This window comes from Tachyglossus aculeatus, chromosome 21 (genome assembly GCF_015852505.1).
Source record: "Tachyglossus aculeatus isolate mTacAcu1 chromosome 21, mTacAcu1.pri, whole genome shotgun sequence".
In the NCBI taxonomy this organism is placed as follows: Eukaryota; Metazoa; Chordata; class Mammalia; order Monotremata; family Tachyglossidae; genus Tachyglossus; species Tachyglossus aculeatus.
The window spans coordinates 36,361,180-36,382,114 of NC_052086.1; the positions used below are offsets into that span (position 1 = coordinate 36,361,180).

The following is a 20,935-nucleotide window of genomic DNA, read 5'->3' on the forward strand; positions in this document are numbered from 1 at the left end:
TTAAAAACAGGTAGCCCAGTTTTCAGCTGATCTTTTCCCTGTCTGGAACCGATACAGAACTAGGCACACTTTTTTAAAATCTGTTTTTTGGGTTTTGGTTTTTTTTTCTCCAAGCCCAAATCTCCTTCTGCCAAGACTCCTGCTGTCATGATTTGTGGCTTGGATCTGGCCCCAGCGTTCATACATACACACCAGGGAGGTCAGTACAAGCACTCTGGTGAACAGGGGGTGTTCAGGAATCCCCTTGGAGAAATTGTCTAGGATCATATAGAATCATTCTGCTATGTTGCTAGGTTCATTCATTCATTCATTCAATTGCATTTGAGTGCTTAATGTGTGCAGAGCACTGTACTAAGCACTTGGGAAGTACTAATTGGCAACATATAAAGACAGTCCCCACCCAACAACGGGCTCTCAGTCTAGAAGGGGGACACGGACAAAAAAAAGAACAACAAAAAAACAAGTAGGTGTCAATACCAACAGAATAAATAGAATGTTAGCCATAAACACATCATAAATAAGAGTAATAAATATGTACAAATATACACAAGTGATATTGTGTATAGGTTGGGATTACACATGTGATTACACATATCACAGGTGTTTCCCTTATCTGAGGGCAGGGATCATGTCTTGCAACTCTATCGTAAAGTGCTCTACACACAGTAAGCACTCAGTAAGTTCCAGTGATTGATTGGTATTAGCTAGGGCCACCGGTGACCACCATAGCCACCTGTAGAAATTTTCTCCATTGTCTAGATATGTGCTTCCTGGATTATTTCTTGTTGATTGATTTATGGGCTAGGTAGGTAAGAAGGGCTAGGAGAAGAAACATAATGTAGTGAATAGAGCAAGGGGCTGAGAGTCAGAGGGTCATGGGTTCTAAACTGGACTCCGTCACTCATCTGCTGTGTGACCTTGAGCAAGTCACTTCACTGTGCCTCAGTTCCCTCATCTGTAAAATTGGGATTGAAACTGTGAGCCCCACGTGGGACAGGGACTGTGTCTAACCTAATTTGCTTGTATCCACCCCAGTGTTTAGTATAGCGCCTGGCACATAGTTAAGCACTTAACAAATAGCACAATAATAATAATAATAATAATAACGATAAGGGGTTGGCATGACCAGGAGGTTTGGGAGAAATAATCAGAGATGACCAATCAATCAAACAATAGTGCTTACTGAACACCTACTGTGCGCAGAACACTGTACTATGAGCCCTGAGATTGTGAGCCCCATGTGGGACAGGGACTGTGTCAAACCTGATTAGCTTGTATCTACCCCAGCGCTTAATACAATGCCTGACATATAATAAGCACTTAAAAACCCCCATTATTCTTATTGTTACTATTATTATCATTATTGTTATTGAGCCAGAAAGAGTTCAATAGAGACAGAAGATATGATCCCGACATCAATGGATTTAGTATCTAATGGAAGAGGCAGAACTAAAACAACTTAGAAATAGGAACTAGATAATGGAAAGAAAGATATGTGAGTTAGTGCTCAGATTAGAACTTTCGAGGTCTTCCTCCCCAATCTTGTGTTTTTCCTAGTAAAAGCTCCTTGCCTCTAACACCACAGAAAGTTCTGTAGGATAAAAACATCAGCAGGCTCAAATGGGGTTTGGATAAATTCCTGGACAGGCAGGACATAATGGCCCACTAGAGATAAGATGTGGTAAAACTTAGCGATATTACTGAGCCATTCCTAAACAGTAGAATAGATATCAAGGAGCATGGCCTAGTGGAAAGAGCATGGGCCTGGGAATTAGAGGCCTTGGATTCTAAACCTGGGTCTGCTACTTGCCTGCTTGGTGTCTTTGGGCAAATCACTGAAGTACTGTATGTCTCTGTTTCACCATCTTTAAAATGAGGATTCTCTTTATTACTTAGACTGCAAGTCCCATGTTGGACTTTACTATCCAACTTTACTATCTTATCTCCGTCCAAGGACCTAGTCTTGGCAAATAATTAGCCCTTTACAAATACATTAGTAATTAAGGAGAGCAGCTACTACCATTCAGCTGTCCAAGCATCTTAATGCCACTGTAGGAGACTGAGTCTGGGCCTCGATGCCCAGACCCTTAATGGAATTACTAATGGTCTTATAAATAATGATGGCATTTGTTAAACACTTACTATGTTCCAAGCACTGTTCTAAGCTCTGGGGTAGATACAAGGTAATCAGGTTGTTCCACGTGGGACGCACAAGCTTAATCCCCATTTTTACAGATGAGGCAACTGAGGAACACTGAAGTTAAGTGGCTTGCCCAAGGTCACACAGCAGACAAGTGGCAGAGCCGGGATCAGAACCCTTGTCTCCTGATTCCCTAGCCTATGATCTTTCCATTAAAGCCACGCACACCTCCCACCATCACGCCCTGCTCACCCATTCACCTGAGCATTTTTTTCTGCAAAGAGAGCAAATCAGTACATCCCAAGGGGGAAGCACTCACTTATGCATTCCAACTCAGAGACATGATAATTAAAGGCAATTGGAAATCAACATGACGAAGGCTATGGGTAAAAGCATCATCTCCTGGAAAGGCTGGTCTAAGGTTTCTTCAAGGCAGCCCACTGTGAAAATTCACAAGTTCAGTAGTCATCACAATATCTCATTTGTCCCCTGGGGTAGACTGAAATGGTAATGGCCCAGTTGGAAGTAGAATAGAACATGGACCAGTCTCACAACTTTTCAGTCTATTTGATTTTTGCTTTTAATAGAGTGAGCAGGAACAATTGTCTCACCACTGGCTGTCCCAAGGTAGAGAGGCATGTATGAGATCTCAGGCAGCCACATTATCTAATAACAATTGCCATATTTATTAAGAACCTAGTATGTGCCAAGCACTGGGTTAGATTCAATCCAAGCCGATCAGACACAGCCCCTGTCCCATTTGGGGCTACCACACAAATGGAGAGGAAAATCAAGTATTGAGTTTCCATTTTACAGTTGAGGAACCTGAGGCACAGAGAAATTAGCCCCGCAGGCACATGGTGGAGCTGGAATTGGAACCCAGGCCTCGTGACTCTCAATCAAAAGCACTTTCCTCTAGACTCTAGGCTGCTTGTGGGCAGGGAATGTGTCTGTTTACTGTTGTACTCTCCCTGGCGCTTAGTACACAGTAAGCACTCAATAAGTACAACTGTCTAACTTTCCCCCCGACGATGCTCCTAGAGACCCCCAGCATGTGAACTCCTTGTGATGAATTGTCTCCTCTCCTCTGCCATCACAGTTCAGCAATCTCAATGCAGATCATGGAGATGGAGGAAGGGAAGAAGAGACCTTTCAGGTTCCCTCCTTAGACTGCAAATTTTACCCTTCTCCTGAAAGGGATCGTGACACCCTGCCTCAGGGAAAAGCTGAACTGAAAATGAGCTGAAAGAAGTGGATGGTAGATGACCAGGTCTAGCTCAGCATTCAGATTCATTTCATCCCAAAGTAAATTGAAGTTATGTGGCTCAGTGGAAAAAACACGGGCGTGGGAGTCAGAGGTCATGGGTTCTAATCCCAGCTCCGCCACTTGTCGGCTGAGTGACTTTGGGCAAGTTAACTTCTCTATGCCTCAGTTACCTCATCTGCAAAATGGGGATTAAGGCTATGAGCCCCATGTGAGACAAACTGATTACCCTTATCCCCCCCAGTGCTTAGAACAGTGCTTCGCACATAGGAAGCATTTAACAAATGCCATTATTATTATTATTATTATTATTATTATTGAAGGGATCTGCTTTACAAACATCAGATTAGGAATTAGCCTGGCAAACATTTTTGTGTGATACTATAAGCCTCTCTGATAGGAGAGACCCTGAAAGAATGATAAACGTGCCAGAGGATTCAAAGGGATAGGGGTGGTGGGAATCGGGCTGGAGAGAGCAAACATTTTTTATGATATTTAAGTGCTTACTATGTGCCAGGCACTGTACTAAGTGCTGGGGTAGATATAAACTAATCAGGTTGGACACAGTCCATGTCTCATACGGGGCTCACAGTCAATCCCCATTTTATAGATGAGGTAACTGAAGCACAGAGATGTTAAATGAGTTGCCCAAGGTCTTACAGTAGGCAAATGGCCAAACCAGAATTAGAAACCAAGTCCTTCTGACTCCTAGGTCTTTGCTCTACCCACTAGCCCACATTGCATCTTAAGGGAGATTGGGTGCTTTAGGCTCCTATAGATTAAGGTGTTAATATCACCTGAGATTTGATATCAAAGAAGCATCCTCTTCAAACTGCAGGGTGTGGAATGGAGGGGTGTAGAAACCTTGTCTGTTCTAAGCTGGAGTTTCAAGGTTCAAATCTAATTCACATAAGTGTGTTTTGCCTATCTGATGAGGCCAAGATCCATCAATCAATAATATTTATTAAGCGCTTACTGTGTGAAGAGCACTGCACTAAGCACTTGGGAGAATACAATAAAAAGAGAGTTGGTAGACACATCCCCTGCCCCCAGTGAGTTTTGCAGTCTAGAGGTGGAGACGGACATTACTATAAACAGATTATGAAATGGACATATATGCTATGGGGCTGAGGGAGGGGTGAAAAAGGGAGCAAATTCAAGGGCAAGGGCAATGTAGAAAGGAGTGGGAGAAGAGGAAATGAGGACTTAGGGAAGGCCACTTGGAGCACATCTGTGCGTTTAGTAAGGTCCTCTCCCTGATTTTCCCATCACTGTAGACAGCACTACCAACCTTCCCATCTCATAAGCCCACAAGCTTGGTGTCAACCTTGACTCCGCTATCTAATTCACCCCACACATCCAATCCATCACGAAAACTGGCCAGTCTCACCTCCATAACATTGCCAAGATCTGCTCTTTTCTTTCAATCCAAGCTGCTACCTTGCTTGTTCAATCTCTCATCCTATCCTGACTAGATTACTGCATCAGCCTCCTTTCTGATCTCCCATCCACCTGTCTCTCCCAACTTCAGTCTATACTTCACTCTGCTGCCTGGATCATCTTTGTACAGAAATGCTCTGGGCATGTCACTCCCCTCCTCAAAAATCTCCATAGGTTGCCGATCAACCTTCAAATCAAGCAAAAACTTCTCACACAGCTTCAAGGCTCTCCATCACCTCACCCCCTCCTACCTCACCCTCCTTTTCTCTTTCTACTTCTACTTCTACTTCTACTTCCTTTTCTCTTTCTACTTTCTACTTCTACTTCTCTTCTTCTAGAGAAGCAGCGTGGCTCAGTGGAAAGAGCCCGGGCTTTGGAGTCAGACGTCATGGGTTCGAGTCCCGGCTCCGCCACATGTCTGCTGTGTGACCTTGGGCATGTCACTTAGCTTCTCGGAGCCTCAGTTACCTCATCTGTAAAATGGGGATGATGACTGTGAGCCCCACGTGGGACAACCTGATCACCTTGTATCCCCCCCCCAGCGCTTAGAACAGTGCTTTGCACATAGTAAGCGCTTAACAAATGCCATCATTATTATACAGCCCAGCCCACACACTCCACTCCTCTACTGTTAACCTCCTCACTGTGCCTTGTTCTCGCCTGTCCCACAGTTGACCCCTGGCCCACGCCCTACCTCTGACTTGGAACGCTCTCCCGCCTCACAGCCACCAGACTAGCTCTCTTCCTCCCTTCAAAGCCCTACTGAGAGCTCACCTCCTCCAGAAGGCCTTCCCAGACTGAGCCCTCTTTTTCCTCTCCTCCTCCCCTCCCCATCACCCCCCTCCCCCCTTTGCCCTACCTCCTTCCCCTCCCCACAGCACTTGTATATATTTGTACATATTTATTACTCCATTTTATTTGTACAATTCATTACTCTATTTTATTAATGATATGTATATAGCTATCATTCTATTTATTCTGATGGTATTAACACCTGTCTACTTGTTTTGTTGTCTGTCTCCCCCTTCTAGACTGTGAGCCCGTTGATGGGTAGGGACCGTCGCTATATGTTGCCTATTTGTACTTCCCAAGCGTTTAGTACAGTGCTATGCAAACAGTAAGCACTCAATAAATACGAATGAATGAATGAATGAAAGGCTTCGAAGGTGGGGAGAATGATCTTCTGTTGGATACAAAGAGGAAGGGAGGTTATGGGTGAGAGGTCGGTGGTGAGATGGAGGAGATCGAGGTGCAGTGAGTAGCTTGGTATTAGAGGAGCAAAGTTTTGCAGACTGGATTGTAGCAGGAGGTCAAGGGAGGTTAGGTGAGGGGGCAAGGTGACTGAGTATTTAATGCCTATGGTAAGGAGTTTCTGTTTGATGCAGATGTGGATGGACAACCACTGCAAGTTCTTAGGGAGTGGGGGAAAATGGAATAATTTTAACTCTAAGATCTCCCATCTTTCTGGACTTGGGGAATCCATTGACTCCCAAACAAGTTTTTCTGATTGGATCTTCTCTACCGTGGTTCTGGTAAAATGGATGAACCTGTAAACCTGGAAGCCAGCCTAGAGTTGTTACCGATTGAATTTTCCCAATAATAAAAGGGAAATGAGATTTTTAGGGAGAAGTCATTGAAAGCAGTAAGTTCCTTCCTGATATAGCTCTGCAGCTGCTAACTGTGGTTAGGATTCTGTCGCTGGCATGCCTGGAAGGGGTGGGCTATTCATTTGTTGACTATTACAGTCTGCCCACAAGGCCGATGTTGCATAATTGTGTTTGTCAATTTGTGAGTGTGCCCACCCCCGGGGGCTGTGAGATGGACATAGGCTTCACAATTTGGGAAATTAAAGAAAACATAAATTTTTCACTACAGATGAAAATTCTCTGGAAATAGCAGTGAGGCTGAGAAGCACCATTTGAGGGGAGTTTTAAAGTTATCCGTTTTAATTAAAAGGAAAAAAAACGACAAACCACTCAGACCCAACAAAAACACAAGGAGGCAGTAAAATTCTCCCTGGTGTGCAGCAAGAGGTTCTCATTGATTTTAGCAGCACCTGCTAGCCAGTAGAATACAATATGGCTTCAAGATAACTACTAACATGCTCCAGGAGGGTTGGCTTCATCCTCTCTGCCTGTTGACCTCCAGCCTCACCTGCTGCTCTGCTGCATCACTAATCATGCACATCTACAAGTTGACGTAGATCCAAGAAAGCAATTTGCTTTGACTGAAAGAAGAACCTCATGTTAATCAACAGAGGTTTCTGGGACTAGAAGAGCAGGGTGAAAATCCCCTATTGCAAGAGAAGTTGTGTGCCCTAGTGGAAAAAGATCAGGCCTGGGAGTTAGAAGACCTGGATTCTCATTCTAGCTCTGCCACTTGTCTGTTATGTGACCTCAGTCAAGTTACTTAACTTCTCTGTGCTTCTCTTAGGCCAGACATTGTACAAAGTGCTGGAGTAGATACAGGCTAATCAGGTTGGACATAGTCAATGTCCTACATGAGGTTTACAGTCTTAATCCCCATTCTGACAAATGAGGAAACTGAGGCACAGAGAAGTTAAGTGACTTGTCGATGGTCACACAGCAGACAAGTGGCAGAGCTGGAATTAGAACTCAAATCTTTCTGAGTCCCAGGCCCGTGCTCTATCCACTAGACCACACTGCTTCTCAACCTGTTTTAGATTTCTCATCTGTAAAATAAGGATTAAGCACCTGTTTTCTTTCCCACTGAAAATAACAGCCCCATGTGAGACGGGTACTATCTCACTCAATTATCTTAGTTTGTGTACACCCCAGAGCATAGTACAACACCCGGCACATAGTAAGCGCTTAACAAATACCATAAGTATTATTATTAGAAGTAGCATGGTGTAGTGGATACAGCACAGGTCTGGGAGAAAGAAGGTCATGGGTTTTAATCCTGGCTCCATCACTTGTCTGCAGTGTGACCTTGGGGAAATCACTTAACTTTTCCTTGCCTCACTTCATCTGTAAAAAATGGGGATTAAGTGTGTGAGCCTCATGTGGGACAGGGACTGTATCCATTCTGATTAACTTATCTGCTCCAGTTCTTAGAACAGTGCCTGTCACATAGTAAGCACTTAACAAGTACCATGATTACTATTATTATATTGTATCTACCCTGCTGCTTATTACAGGGCTTGACACTTAACAAATACCACAGTGGTATTATTATAATTATTATTATCATTATAATTTTCAATATCATCATCATCATCAAACCATCCCAGTGGCCTTCTTATCCATCACTACAGTGAAGTTGAATGGACAGTCTTCCCATCACTCACCACCCACTGTCACCCACAATTTTTACTGAGCGTCTGCTGAGAGCAGAGAATTGAACTAGGCACCCTACTGACAAATGCTGTCTCCCCAGTCATTAGGTGGGTGGAAGTAGGCTGGAGTTAAGGTTCAGGTTTCTCCAAGTTTCTGACCCCATATGTTTGGAATGGTACAGCCCAGGGAAACTAAGAACCCAACCTTCTCTCATCCGGGTTCCTGACTCAGATTTTCTTGGGCGGATGGATGTCTCCATTTTGGTTGGAGCCAGGATGTTGGATAGAGAAATTCTAAATGAAAGAGGCTAAGAAGCTAAGGTCAGACATTCTGCAGGCACAGCTCCCTGCCCACATTTGCTCTTAGGGTCCCCTTCTGACCCATCCTAAGTCATGGGATGCTTGGGTACAGTATGCGGGACTGTTTTCCCGGTTCGGTCCAGGGAGAGGGCAGTTTCCGACGTAGACCTAGTTCAGTTCTATAAACTTGAGAAGCCATAAGGCCCAATGGAAAGAGCACGGACCTGTAAATCAGGGGACAGAGAAGCAGCATGCTTTAGTGGATAGAGCATGGGCCTGGGACTCAGAAGATCATGGGTTCTAATCCCAGCTCTGCCACTCGTTTGCTGTGTGACCTTCGGCAAGATGCTTCAGTTCTCTGTGCCTCAGTTCCCTCATCTGTAAAATGGGGATTGAGATTGTGAGCCCCACATGGGACAGGGCCTGTGTCCAACCCGATTTTCTGGTATCCACCCCAGTGCTTCGTTCAGTGCCTGGAACATATTAAACACTTAACAAATACAATTATTGTTATTAATAATAATCACGACTCTGCCACTTGCCTGCTGTCACCTTGAGCAAGTCACTTCACCTATCTGTGTTTCCCTTTTCTAGTCTCTGAGGTGGGCATAAAATACCTGTTCTCCCTTCCCTTTGGATTGTGAGCCCCATGAGTGGAAGGGACTGTGTCTGACTTGATTATCTTGCATCTAACCCAGCTCTCAGCTCAGTGCTTAGCTCATAGTGAACACTTAGCGTATATGATTATCATTAAATCTCTCCAGCATCTCGATGGTACTAGGGGCATCCACACACCAAGCACCATCCCTGATAAGTGGTATGTAAGCACTGCAAGGTCATGGGTTCTAATCCCGGCTCTGCCACATGTCTGCTGTGTGACCTTGGGTAAGTCAGTTAAATTCTCCGAGCCTCAGTTCCCTCCTTTGTAATATGGGGATAAAGCCTGTGAGCCCCACGTGGGACAACCTGATCACCTTGTTCCCCCCCCACCCCAGCGCTTAGAACAGTGCTTGGCACATAGTAAGCACTTAACAAATGCCATTATTATTATAAAAGTAAAAATGTCAAACTGCCTCAGTGCAGCCAAGCCTACGTTTCCAGAGCTTAGAGGAAATCAACCTAAGCCACACCTCCCCGAAAGAAACTAAATCTAGACAGATCATCAGGGCAGACAGAGCTCTTTAAATGAGAACATTTAGGAGAAAAATCCACTTTCTGCCCAAATCTGCATGAGGCAAGCCTGAGGGTTTAGTAGGTTGCACAGAGAGGTGATTATTTTGATGATGATTTCTTCTCAGAACTCCAAGCATCAGTACCCAATCTGAATCCTTTCCTAATCTCACCGTGTGGTAATAATAATAATAATAATGATAGCATTTATTAAGTGCTTGCTATGTGCAAAGCACTGTTCTAAGGGCTGGGAAGGTTACAAGGTGATCAGGTTGTCCCACGTTGGGGCTCACAGTCTTAATCCTCATTTTACAGATGAGGTAACTAAGGCACAGAGAAGTGAAGTGACTTGCCCAAAGTCACCCAGCTGGCAATTGGCGGAGTCAGGATTTGAACACATGACCTTTGACTCCAAAGCCCGGGCTCTTTCCACTGAGCCGCGCTGCTTCTCATGCAGGTCTGCTCTGGGCATGAGCTAGACCTGATGGCAGGTTTAAGACATTCACCGACTCTACTTGCAGGCAAAGCTAATGAGAGGGGAATTTGCTCCTGCAACTGTGCTTTCCTACTTTCACACTGTCCATTCGATAGCAGAATCAGTTATAAGGGTGTGGGGGGTGGGGAACGGGATCCAGAGGAAGGGGTCTGCTACCCTGGTCATTGGTGAGGGATCCCAGGACCCTCTCAGTACAGTGGACAGCACTTCCCCCCCGACGCATGCCACCTCTTTGGAAGCAGTGGATCAGATGGTGGCTGCTTCCTGGAGCTGCAGGGATTAGAGAGAAGCAGCATGACTCAATGGAAAGAGCATGCTCTTTGAAGTCAGAGGTCATGGGTTCAAATCCCCACTCCACCAATTGTCAGCTGGGTGACTTTGGGCAAGTCACTTCACTTCTCTGGGCCCATTACCCCATCTGTAAAATGGGGATTATGATTGTGAGCCCCCCGTGGGACAACCTTATCACCTTGTAACCTCCCCAGCGCAGTGCTTTGCACATTGTAAGCACTTAATAAATGCCATTATTATTATTATTATTAGGACATGGTTCAGAGTACACTGGCAATGGTGGGAAAATGGGTGTGATTGGCAGAACTGGAGACTCATCTCTCCCAGCCCTGTTGGTAGTCATTCAATCGTATTTATTGAGCACTTACTATGTGCAAAGCACTGTACTAAGCACTTGGGAGAGTACACTACAACAACAAACAGACACATTCCCTGCCCACAACGAGCTCACCATCTAGAGGGGATTGTATTCTCTTAGTGGAATCTGAGGAGTCTCCAGTTTTGGCTGGAGACTCATTCCCCAGAATGGACACAACCTTTGCTGGAATCTGGCAGTGAGGGGGAGAGAGAGGTGGTTGCAACACAGAGGGGAGACAGGGCCAAAATTTGAACTGGTCTCTCTTCACTGGATGACTGGGCTGGTGCCAGGGTGCTTGGATATTGCTCTTGGCATTGCACTCACCCCTTACATATGTAAGCCAAAGATGGATTTTCCTGAGAATTTTTTTTCTAATAAGTAAGCTTAATAATAATGATGATGGTATTTGTTAAGCACTTACTATGTGTCAAGCACTTGTCTAAGTGCTGAGGTAGATACAAGTTAATCAGGTTGGACATGGTTCCTGGCCCACATGGGATTTACAATCTTAATCCCCATTTTACAGATGAGGCAACTGAGGCCCAGAGAAGTTAAGTGACTTGCCCAACATCACACAGCAGACAAGTGCTGTCTCCTACCTCACCTCCCTTCTTTCCTTCTACAGCCCAGCCCGCACCCTCCGCTCTTCTGCTGATAACCTCCTCTCTGTGCCTCGTTCTCACCTGTCCCGCCGTCGACCCCTGGCCCACATCCTCCCCCTGGCCTGGAATGCCCTCCCTCTGCACATCCACCAAGGTAGCTCTCTTCCTCCCTTCAAGGCCCTACTGAGAGCTCACCTCCTCCAGGAGGCCTTCCCAGACTGAGCCCCCTCTTTCCTCTCCCCCTCCTCCCCCTCCCCATCCCCCCGCCTTACCTCCTTCCCCTCCCCACAGCACCTGTATATATGTTTGTACAGATTTATTACTCTATTTATTTTGCTTGTACATATTTATTCTATTTATTTTATTTTGTTAATATGTTTTGTTTTGTTGTCTGTCTCCCCCTTCTAGGCTGTGAACCCGCTGTTGGGTAGGAATCGTCTCTATATGTTGCCAACTTGTACTTCCCAAGCGCTTAGCACAGTGCTCTGCACACAGTTAGCGCTCAATAAATACGATTGAATGAATGAATGAATGCTCTACCCACTAGACCATACTACTTCTCTATGTGTCAGCACAATCTGGGTCAAGGAAGGGAGGAAGAACTGTGAATAGGCCACTGCAGATTCTTGGTGGAGGGTTTGAGTGAGTTAGGAAGACAGTGGGGATAAGAGGAGGAGGCTTGAGTGGGGATAAGGAGCATCATTGAGACAGTGGAGATACATTGACCACAATGTTCATGGGGTGGCTATTTTCAATCAATCAGTGGTATTTACTGAGCACCTACTGTCTACAGAGCACTGTACTCAGTGCGTGGGAGAGCAAAATAGATTAAGTAGATATGCTCCCTGCCCTCTCTGAGTGTATATTCTATCAGGGAAGACAGACATTAAAACAAATTATAGGTAGCAGAAGCAACAAAGTGTACGGATATGTGCCTGAGTGCCGTGAGGGTCAGCAGAGGAGTGAGTACCTAAGTGATTAGGAGTTAAAAATTCATATCATGAAAATCCCTTTGGTAGATTTTCACTTTTTTGATGAAAAGGAAAGTGCTGATCACAAAGATCTCATCAGATTCAAATTCTGCATCCAGGTTATGGAGAGGAGACTTGTATATAGGCCCTGTTAATGGAAATTTGACATTTCAAAACTCTATCTGCATCAGCAGATGTGGCTAAAATAAGCTGAATTATTTAAGCACATCTAATAAACTACCCATGAGCATTTGTTGAATTTTGTTATATGAAATGGGTATTTACCAAGGAGTATGTCAAAAATGACATCTTTTGTTCAGCGAGAATAGAACTCATAAAATCTGAATGGTGTACACCAGCATTCTGAACATCTGGCAGTGGATTGCCTGGAAGTTTCACTGGCTGATCAGTGTAAAAAATTGAAAAGTCTGCACAGATAGGCACACGTGGAAATGAAAGTCAACCATAGGGCTGTTGGACCCCTAAGATCCCCTGGAAAGCTGAGAGGCTTATTGTATCCTGTAGCCTTGGTTTTCTTGTGTTTTCACTCACCAATCAATCACAGGTATTTATTGAGTTCCTGCTGAGCACTAAGCATTGTACTAGTGTTTGGGAGATGACAGCAGTTGCAAGATGCAATCAATCTAGGGACTGAGCATGTGTGGATTTTCCTCAATGATGGATTAGAATATCAGCTTTAATTGGTCTTCATGGTCTTTAAAGGAGAGGAAGAGATTTAGATTCATGTCTGGCAGTTTGTGCCCATCTCTTCTCAAAATCTCAGTAGAGCCTTTATGCCAAGTCAGATTGGATTTAGGAGCCAATCCACGTTGGAAAATGTCAAGCTACTGCCCCCTCCCCACACCCCAACAATCACCCATAAAACAATAGCACGATGTTGTGGCCTTCCTTGGGGTTGATTTGACTCATTGGATTCTGTGAAAACACAGGGGGACTTGCATAAGCTGTATTGTCTGGGTCAAATTGAGAAATTCCTTGCTTGTTCAGATCTCAGAGCAAGCCAGAAGCCCCTTAAAGCCAGTTAGAGCTAGTGCAGTGGACAGAAGAACTGCCCCCAATCCTAGGGATTCCTACTGGAGCCGTTGTGGCCCTGTGTTTAGTAACTATTTTTATTTTATTTTATTTTATGGTATTTGTACTTATGGTATGGTATTGTTATTTATATTTGTCAAGTGCTTATTCTGTTCCAGGCACTGTACTAGCACTGGGGTAGATAAAAGTTCCCTTCTCAGTATGGGACCTGGAGAGTTTCCAGTACTCTACCAGTCTCAGGTATGGGAGGGAGAGTCTAGCTTGAGCAGTGACTATCAAATGGAAGGCATTCTGCTGCAAGTCAAAACTCACCGGTGCTGGGCAGCAGCAGCATGGGAGAGAGTCGAGGGCAGAGCTTCAGGTTTACTGAGCAGAAGAAGGCAGTGGTAAACCAATTCCTTATTTTTACCAAGGAAATTCTATGAATACACTACCAGAACAATTGCAGATGGAGGTGGGGTGTTCTGGGAGAGATGTGTCCATAGAGTCGCTATGGATTGGAGATGACTGCATAAGACAAGACAAGATACAAGTTAACCAGGTTGGACACAGTCCATGTCTCACATGGGGCTCCCAGTCTTAATCCCCATTTTACAGATAAGGGAACTGAGGCTCAGAGAAGTGAAGTGAATTACCCAAGCTCACACAGCAGACAAGTGGCAGAGCCGGGATTAAGACGCAGGTCCTTCTGATTCCCAGGCCATGCATGTTAGGCTGTAATGGCAAATCCTTGTGACCACCTAGGGCCATGGTGGACTTCAGTTCTCCTTGGAACCCAAGAAGGAATTAGTAACACCATCCTGCCCCAGACAGAAGAAACCCCTTTTCCAAAGGACCTCTAAATCAGTTTTTTTTTTTCCTCTGACATCTCTTCATGTACTCCCCGCTCTGCTGGAGTTGCTGATCATGGCAAAGGTCTCTGCTAAGAATCTGTCCAGCCCTAAATAGAAGGGATGTCCCAGCCGAGAGCCGTTCAGTGCCTCTGCCATCTGCCAGGATGGATGCATCCAGGAACAGGCTGAAAAAAATCGTCCACAAGGTAGAGGATGTTGGATTTTGGTTCCCTTCCTCCAAGCTTAGTCATGGAAGTGCCATGAAAGAGGCCTCAGAGAGTCAGAGTCTGAGGAAAGTGGAGGGAGTTAGACACCAGTAGGTAGAGTAACACACACACACACACACACACACACACACACACACACACACACACACACACGTGTGTGGTGGCTGGAGCACGGTACCTGGGAGTCCGAAGGTCATGGGATCTAATCCCAGCTCCACCACTGGGATTAGTGTGACCTTGGGCAAGTCACGTCACCTCTCTGTGCCTCAGTTACCATATCTGTAAAATGGAGATTGAGACTGTGAGTCCCACATGGGACAGGGGCTGTGTCCAACCCGATTTGCTCATATCCACCCCAGTGCTTAGTAAGGTGCCTGGAACACAGTAAGTGCTTAACAAATACCACTATTATTATTATTATTGTTATTATTACCATGGTCAAGCACTTGTTCTTTCTCTAAATCGGGACAAATGACAATTTTCCCTTAACCGTGGGGGGAGAGGAGGTGAAGGGGAAGAGGGGAATGTCTAAAGGAGGGAGAAAAGGGCTGAGATCTCTGAATACAAGGAACAGAGCCTCAAAATGGGCTTTTGGGCCAGAGTGTATCCTGTATCGTCCCCTTCTATTCACTATGGAAGGGATCAAAGCCCTGACCACTGACCACCAGCTCAGTCCCTGACTAAAATACCTCTGGAGGCCAGACCTTTTCCTCTGTCCCTCCATCTGTTCCTATCCCCCAGATCTCCTCTCCCCTGGGTTGCTCCCGTCTCCTGTATGTCCCCACAACCCAGGAGTGTTTTGTTTTGTTGCCTGTCTCCCCATTCTAGACTGTGAGCCCGTCGTTGGGTAGGAATTATCTTTTACCTATTGCCAAATTGTACTTTCCAAGCACTTAGCACAGTGCACTTAATAAATACCATTATTATTATTATAATTATTACAAGGGGAGTAGTACTGATAAGGCTTGGCTATTGGCTAGAGAAGCAGCGTGGCTCAGTGGAAAGAGCACGGGCTTTGGAGTCAGAGGTCATGGGTTCAAATCCTGGCTCCCCCACTTGTCAGCTGTGTGACTTTGGGTAAGTCACTTGACTTTTCTGTGCCTCAGTTCCCTCATCTGTAAAATGGGGGTGAAGACTGTAAGCCCCCTGTGGGACAACCTGATTACCTTGTAACCTCCCCAGCACTTAGAACAGTGCTTTGCACCCAGTAAGCGCTTAATAAATGCCATCATTATTAGTAGTAGTACAGTGCTCTGCACACAGTCAGCGCTCAATGAATACGATTGAATGAATGAAGGAATGAGTGGCTTTTGGTTGAGGGCGTCTCCCTTCCCCTCCCATCCCTGAGCCAGGGCAGTACAGGGCAGGGGGTCGCCGCCTTGTGGGTCCCGAGGATGGGGAGAGGTAGGAGGAGGGCGGGAGCTGGGGGGGGGGGGGGGCGGCTAGGAGGGAGAGAAGGGAGAGAAGGACTGTCCCGCCGTTGACCCCCAGCCCACGTCCTTCCCCTGGCCTGGAATGCCCTCCCTCCACACATCCGCAAAGCTAGCTCTCTTCCTCCATTCAAAGCCCTACTGAGAGCTCACCTCCTCCAAGAGGCCTTCCCAGACTGAGCCCCCTTTTTCCTCTTCTCTCCATCCCCCCCGCCCTACCTCCTTCCCCTCCCCACAGCACTTGTATATATATTTGTACAGATTTATTACTCTATTTTACTTGTACATATTTACTATTCTATTCCTTTTATTAATGATGAGCATATAGCTTTAATTCTATTTGTTCTGACGATTTTAATAACAATAGTGACATTTAGTAAGCGCTTACTATGTACAAAGCACTGTTCTAAGCGCTGGGGAGGTTACAAGGTGATGAGGTCCCACGGGGGGCTCACAGTCTTAATCCCCATTTTACAGATGAGGTAACTGAGGCACAGGGAAGTGAAGTGACTTGTCCAAAGTCACACAGCTGACAGTTGGCAGAGCCGGGATTGGAGCCCATGACCTCTGACTCCCGAGCCCACGCTGGTTCTCATTTTGACACCTGTCTCCGTGTTTTGTTTTGTTGTCCGGCTCCCCCCTTCTAGACTGTGAGCCCGCCGTGGGCTAGGGACCGTCTCTGGACTTGGACTTCCCAAGCGCTTAGTCCAGTGCCCTGCGCACAGTCGGCGCTCAATAAATACGACTGAATGAATGGATGCCTGGAGGGAGGAGGAGGAGGGAGGATGGCAGGGAGGCGGGAGAGGGACTGCGCCGGGTGCATGCCGATGAATATCCCGGCCACGTCACTCCGCACCGGCGCTGTGGCTGCGAGGCTGGCTGGACCAAGCCGAGGCAAAGGCAGGGAGCATCCTGGAGAGCCGGAGCTCGCCCTCCCGGCCGGCCCGGGCCCCCGGACCCCCTTCCCCCCAGGACCTTCCTCCTGTGGTCTCCCAGCCCGGACCCCTCCAGCTCCATCGCAGCGCGCCCCTCTTTGCTCCCGGGTCCGGTCGGATGGGGCTGCGCCTCTCCGGAGGATGCTTTGGAGCCCGGAGCGCAGCGGGTAGCGCAGTGGGTAGCGCAGTGGGTAGCGCAGCGGGGCCCGCGGCCCCGCCGGGGTGCTGAAAGGGACAGCTCCGAGCCGGGAGCCCGCGGGGAGGCCGTCCGGCCCCAAGCCCATGGTCCCCGGCCGGGGCTGGAGCGGGGCATGCCTTCATGGCGGTGGCCAGGAAAATCAAAACTTTGCTGACGGTCAACATCCTGGTGTTCGTGGGCATCATCCTCTTCTCCGTGTACTGCCGGCTGCAGGACCGCTCGCAGGAGCTGGTCCAGATCGTGCGCCACGCCGACCGGCGGGCACGCAGCCGGCATGCCAAGGCGGCCAGCGCCCTGCTGGACCGCGAGGCCATCCTGCAGCGCCTGGACCACTTGGAGGAGGTGGTCTACAACCAGCTCAATGGTGAGTCCACGGCCAGGGGGGCGGCGGGACGCGGGGGAGCCGGCCCACACCCGGGCATCCACCCGAGGGCACCCGGCGCTGAGCTGGGGACACTAATCATCATCATCATTACGCGCTTCTTCTGTGCCAAGCTCTGTGCGAAGCGCTGGGGGAGATACGAGGATGCGAGGTGATCGGGTTGTCCCCTGTGGAGTCACAGTCTCGGTCCCCATTTTACAGAAGACGGAACCGAGGCACAGAGAAGCTAAGTGATTTGCAGAGCCGGGATTAGAACCCACAACCTGTGACTCCTGAACCCGGGCTCTTTCCACTAAGCCACGCTGACATCCACTCCAGGGCACCCGGAGCTGAGCTGGGGATACTACTAATAATAATCATGGTATTTGTCACACGCTTCCTCTGTGCCAAACACTGTTTGAAGCGCTGGGGGAGATACGAGGTGATCAGGTTGTCCCCCGTAGAGCTCATAGTCTCAGTCCCCATTTTACAGAGGAGGGAACCGAGGCACAGAGAAGCTAAGTGATTTGCAGAGCCGGGATTAGAACCCACAACCTGTGACTCCCGAACCCGGGCTCTTTCCACTAAGCCACGCTGACATCCACTCCAGGGCACCCGGAGCTGAGCTGGGGATACTACTAATAATAATCATGGTATTTGTCACACGCTTCCTCTGTGCCAAACACTGTTTGAAGCGCTGGGGGAGATACGAGGTGATCAGGTTGTCCCCCGTAGAGCTCATAGTCTCAGTCCCCATTTTACAGAGGAGGGAACCGAGGCACAGAGAAGTTAAGTGATTTACAGAGTCGGGATTAGAACCCACGACCTGTGACTCCCGAACCCGGGCTCTTTCCACTAAGCCACGCTGACATCCACTCCAGGGCACCCGGCGCTGAGCTGGGGATACTACTAATAATAATTATGGTATTTGTCACACGCTTCCTCTGTGCCAAGCACTGTTCGAAGCGCTGGGGGAGATACGAGGTGATCAGGTTGTCCCCCGTAGAGCTCATAGTCTCAGTCCCCATTTTACAGAGGAGGGAACCGAGGCACAGAGAAGTTAAGTGATTTGCAGAGTCGGGATTAGAACCCACGACCTGTGACTCCCGAACCCGGGCTCTTTCCACTAAACCACGCTGACATTCACTCCAGGGCACCCGGCGCTGAGCTGGGGATACTACTAGTAATAATCATGGTATTTGTCACATGCTTCCTCTGTGCCAAGCACTGTTCGAAGCGCTGGGGGAGATACGAGGTGATCAGGTTGTCCCCGTAGAGCTCATAGTCTCAGTCCCCATTTTACAGAGGAGGGAACCGAGGCACCGAGAAGTTAAGTGATTTGCAGAGCCGGGATTAGAACCCACGACCTGTGACTCCCGAACCCGGGCTCTTTCCACTGAGCCACGCTGACATCCACTCCAGGGCACCCGGCGCTGAGCTGGGGATACTACTAATAATAATCATGGTATTTGTCATACGCTTCCTCTGTGCCAAGCACTGTTCGAAGCGCTGGGGGAGATACGAGGTGATCAGGATGTCCCCCGTAGAGCTTATAGTCTCAGTCCCCATTTTACAGAGGAGGGAACCGAGGCACCGAGAAGTTAAGTGATTTGCAGAGCCGGGATTAGAACCCACGACCTGTGACTCCCGAACCCGGGCTCTTTCCACTAAGCCACGCTGACATCCACTCCAGGGCACCCGGCGCTGAGCTGGGGATACTACTAATAATAATCATGGTATTTGTCACATGCTTCCTCTGTGCCAAGCACTGTTCGAAGCGCTGGGGGAGATACGAGGAGATCAGGTTGTCCCCGTAGAGCTCATAGTCTCAGTCCCCATTTTACAGAGGAGGGAACCGAGGCACCGAGAAGTTAAGTGATTTGAAGAGCCGGGATTAGAACCCACGACCTGTGACTCCCGAACCCGGGCTCTTTCCACTAAGCCACGCTGACATCCACTCCAGGGCACCCGGCGCTGAGCTGGGGATACTACTAATAATAATCATGGTATTTGTCACATGCTTCCTCTGTGCCAAGCACTGTTCGAAGCGCTGGGGGAGATACGAGGAGATCAGGTTGTCCCCGTAGAGCTCATAGTCTCAGTCCCCATTTTACAGAGGAGGGAACCGAGGCACCGAGAAGTTAAGTGATTTGCAGAGCCGGGGTTAGAACCCACGACCTGTGACTCCCGAACCCGGGCTCTTTCCACTAAGCCACGCTGACATCCACTCGAGGGCACCCGGAGCTGAGCTGGGGATACTACTAATAATAATCATGGATTTGTCGCACACTTCCTCTGTGCCAAGCATTGTTCGAAGCGCTGGGGGAGATACGAGGTGATCAGGTTGTCCCCCGTAGAGCTCATAGTCTCAGTCCCCATTTTACAGAGGAGGGAACCGAGGCACCGAGAAGTTAAGTGATTTGCAGAGCCGGGATTAGAAACCACGACCTATGACTCCCGAACCCGGGCTCTTTCCACCTAAGCCACGCTGATATCCACTCGAGGGTACCCAGTGCTGCGCTGGAGATACTAATAATAATAATCATGGTATGTGTTAAGCGCTTCCTCCTTCCTCTGTGCCAAGCACTGTGTCTAAGCGCTGGGGGAGATACATTCCTTCAATCGCATTTATTGAGCGCTTACTTTGTGCAGAGCACTGTACTAAGCACTTACAAGGTAATCAGTCCGCGTGGGACTCACAGTCTCAATCCCCGTTTTACAGAAGAGGGAACTGAGGCACAAAGACGTTAAGTGACTTGCCCTAAGTCACACAGCTGATAAGTGGCAGAGTCGGGATTAGAACCTACGACCTCTGACTCCCAAGCCCGGGTTCTTTCCAATAAGCCACGCTGGCATCCACTCGAGGGCACCTGGCACTGAGCTGGGGATAATAATAATCATCATCATCATGGTATTGTTAAGCGCTTCCTCTGTGCCAAGCACTGTTCTAAGCGCTGGGGGAGATACAAGGCAATCAGGTTGTCCCATGTGGGGCTCACAGTCTCAATCCTCATTTTACAGATCAGGGAACTGAGGCACAGAGAAGTTAAGTGGCTTGCCCAAGGTCACACAGCAGACAAGTGGCTGAGCCGGGGTTAGAACCCACGTCCTCCGGCTCCCAGGACTGGGCTCTTTCCACTAAGCCACGCTGCTTTTCTATAATTATGATATTTGTTAAGCCCTTACTATGTGCAAGGCACTGTACTAAGCACTGGGATGGATACAAGCAAATCGGATTGGATGCAGTCCCTGTCCCCTGTGGGGCTCACAGTCTTAATCCCCATTTTACAGATAAGGTAACTGAGGCACAGAGAAATGAAGTGCCTTGCCCAGGGTCACACAGGAGATGTGCGTCAGAGCTGGGATTAGAACCCAAGACCTTCTGATTCCCAAGGCCGGGCTCTGATCAATCAATCAATCGTATTTATTGAGCGCTTACTATGTGCAGAGCACATAGTACTATGTGATGCGTGGAGCAGGGTGGTCTGGCTGGCCGGGGAGAGTAGGGGTCGTCAGGGGAGACGGGAAGAAAAGCAGCGTGGCTCAGTGGAAAGAGCTCGGGCTTGG

The 20,935-nt window shown here is 47.8% G+C and overlaps 1 protein-coding gene across 1 annotated transcript in view; it reads left to right on the forward strand.

Moving 5' to 3' along the window:
* Positions 1 to 16,796: 16,796 nt before the first annotated feature.
* The window catches only part of GALNT9 (polypeptide N-acetylgalactosaminyltransferase 9), a 260,712-nt gene continuing 256,573 nt past the window's right edge, over positions 16,797 to 20,935 (forward strand). The window contains exon 1 of the mRNA XM_038763871.1: positions 16,797 to 17,371. Within this exon, the coding sequence (XP_038619799.1) occupies positions 17,128 to 17,371 (244 nt within the window). The 5' untranslated portion in view covers positions 16,797 to 17,127. The remainder of the gene's footprint in view (positions 17,372 to 20,935) is intronic.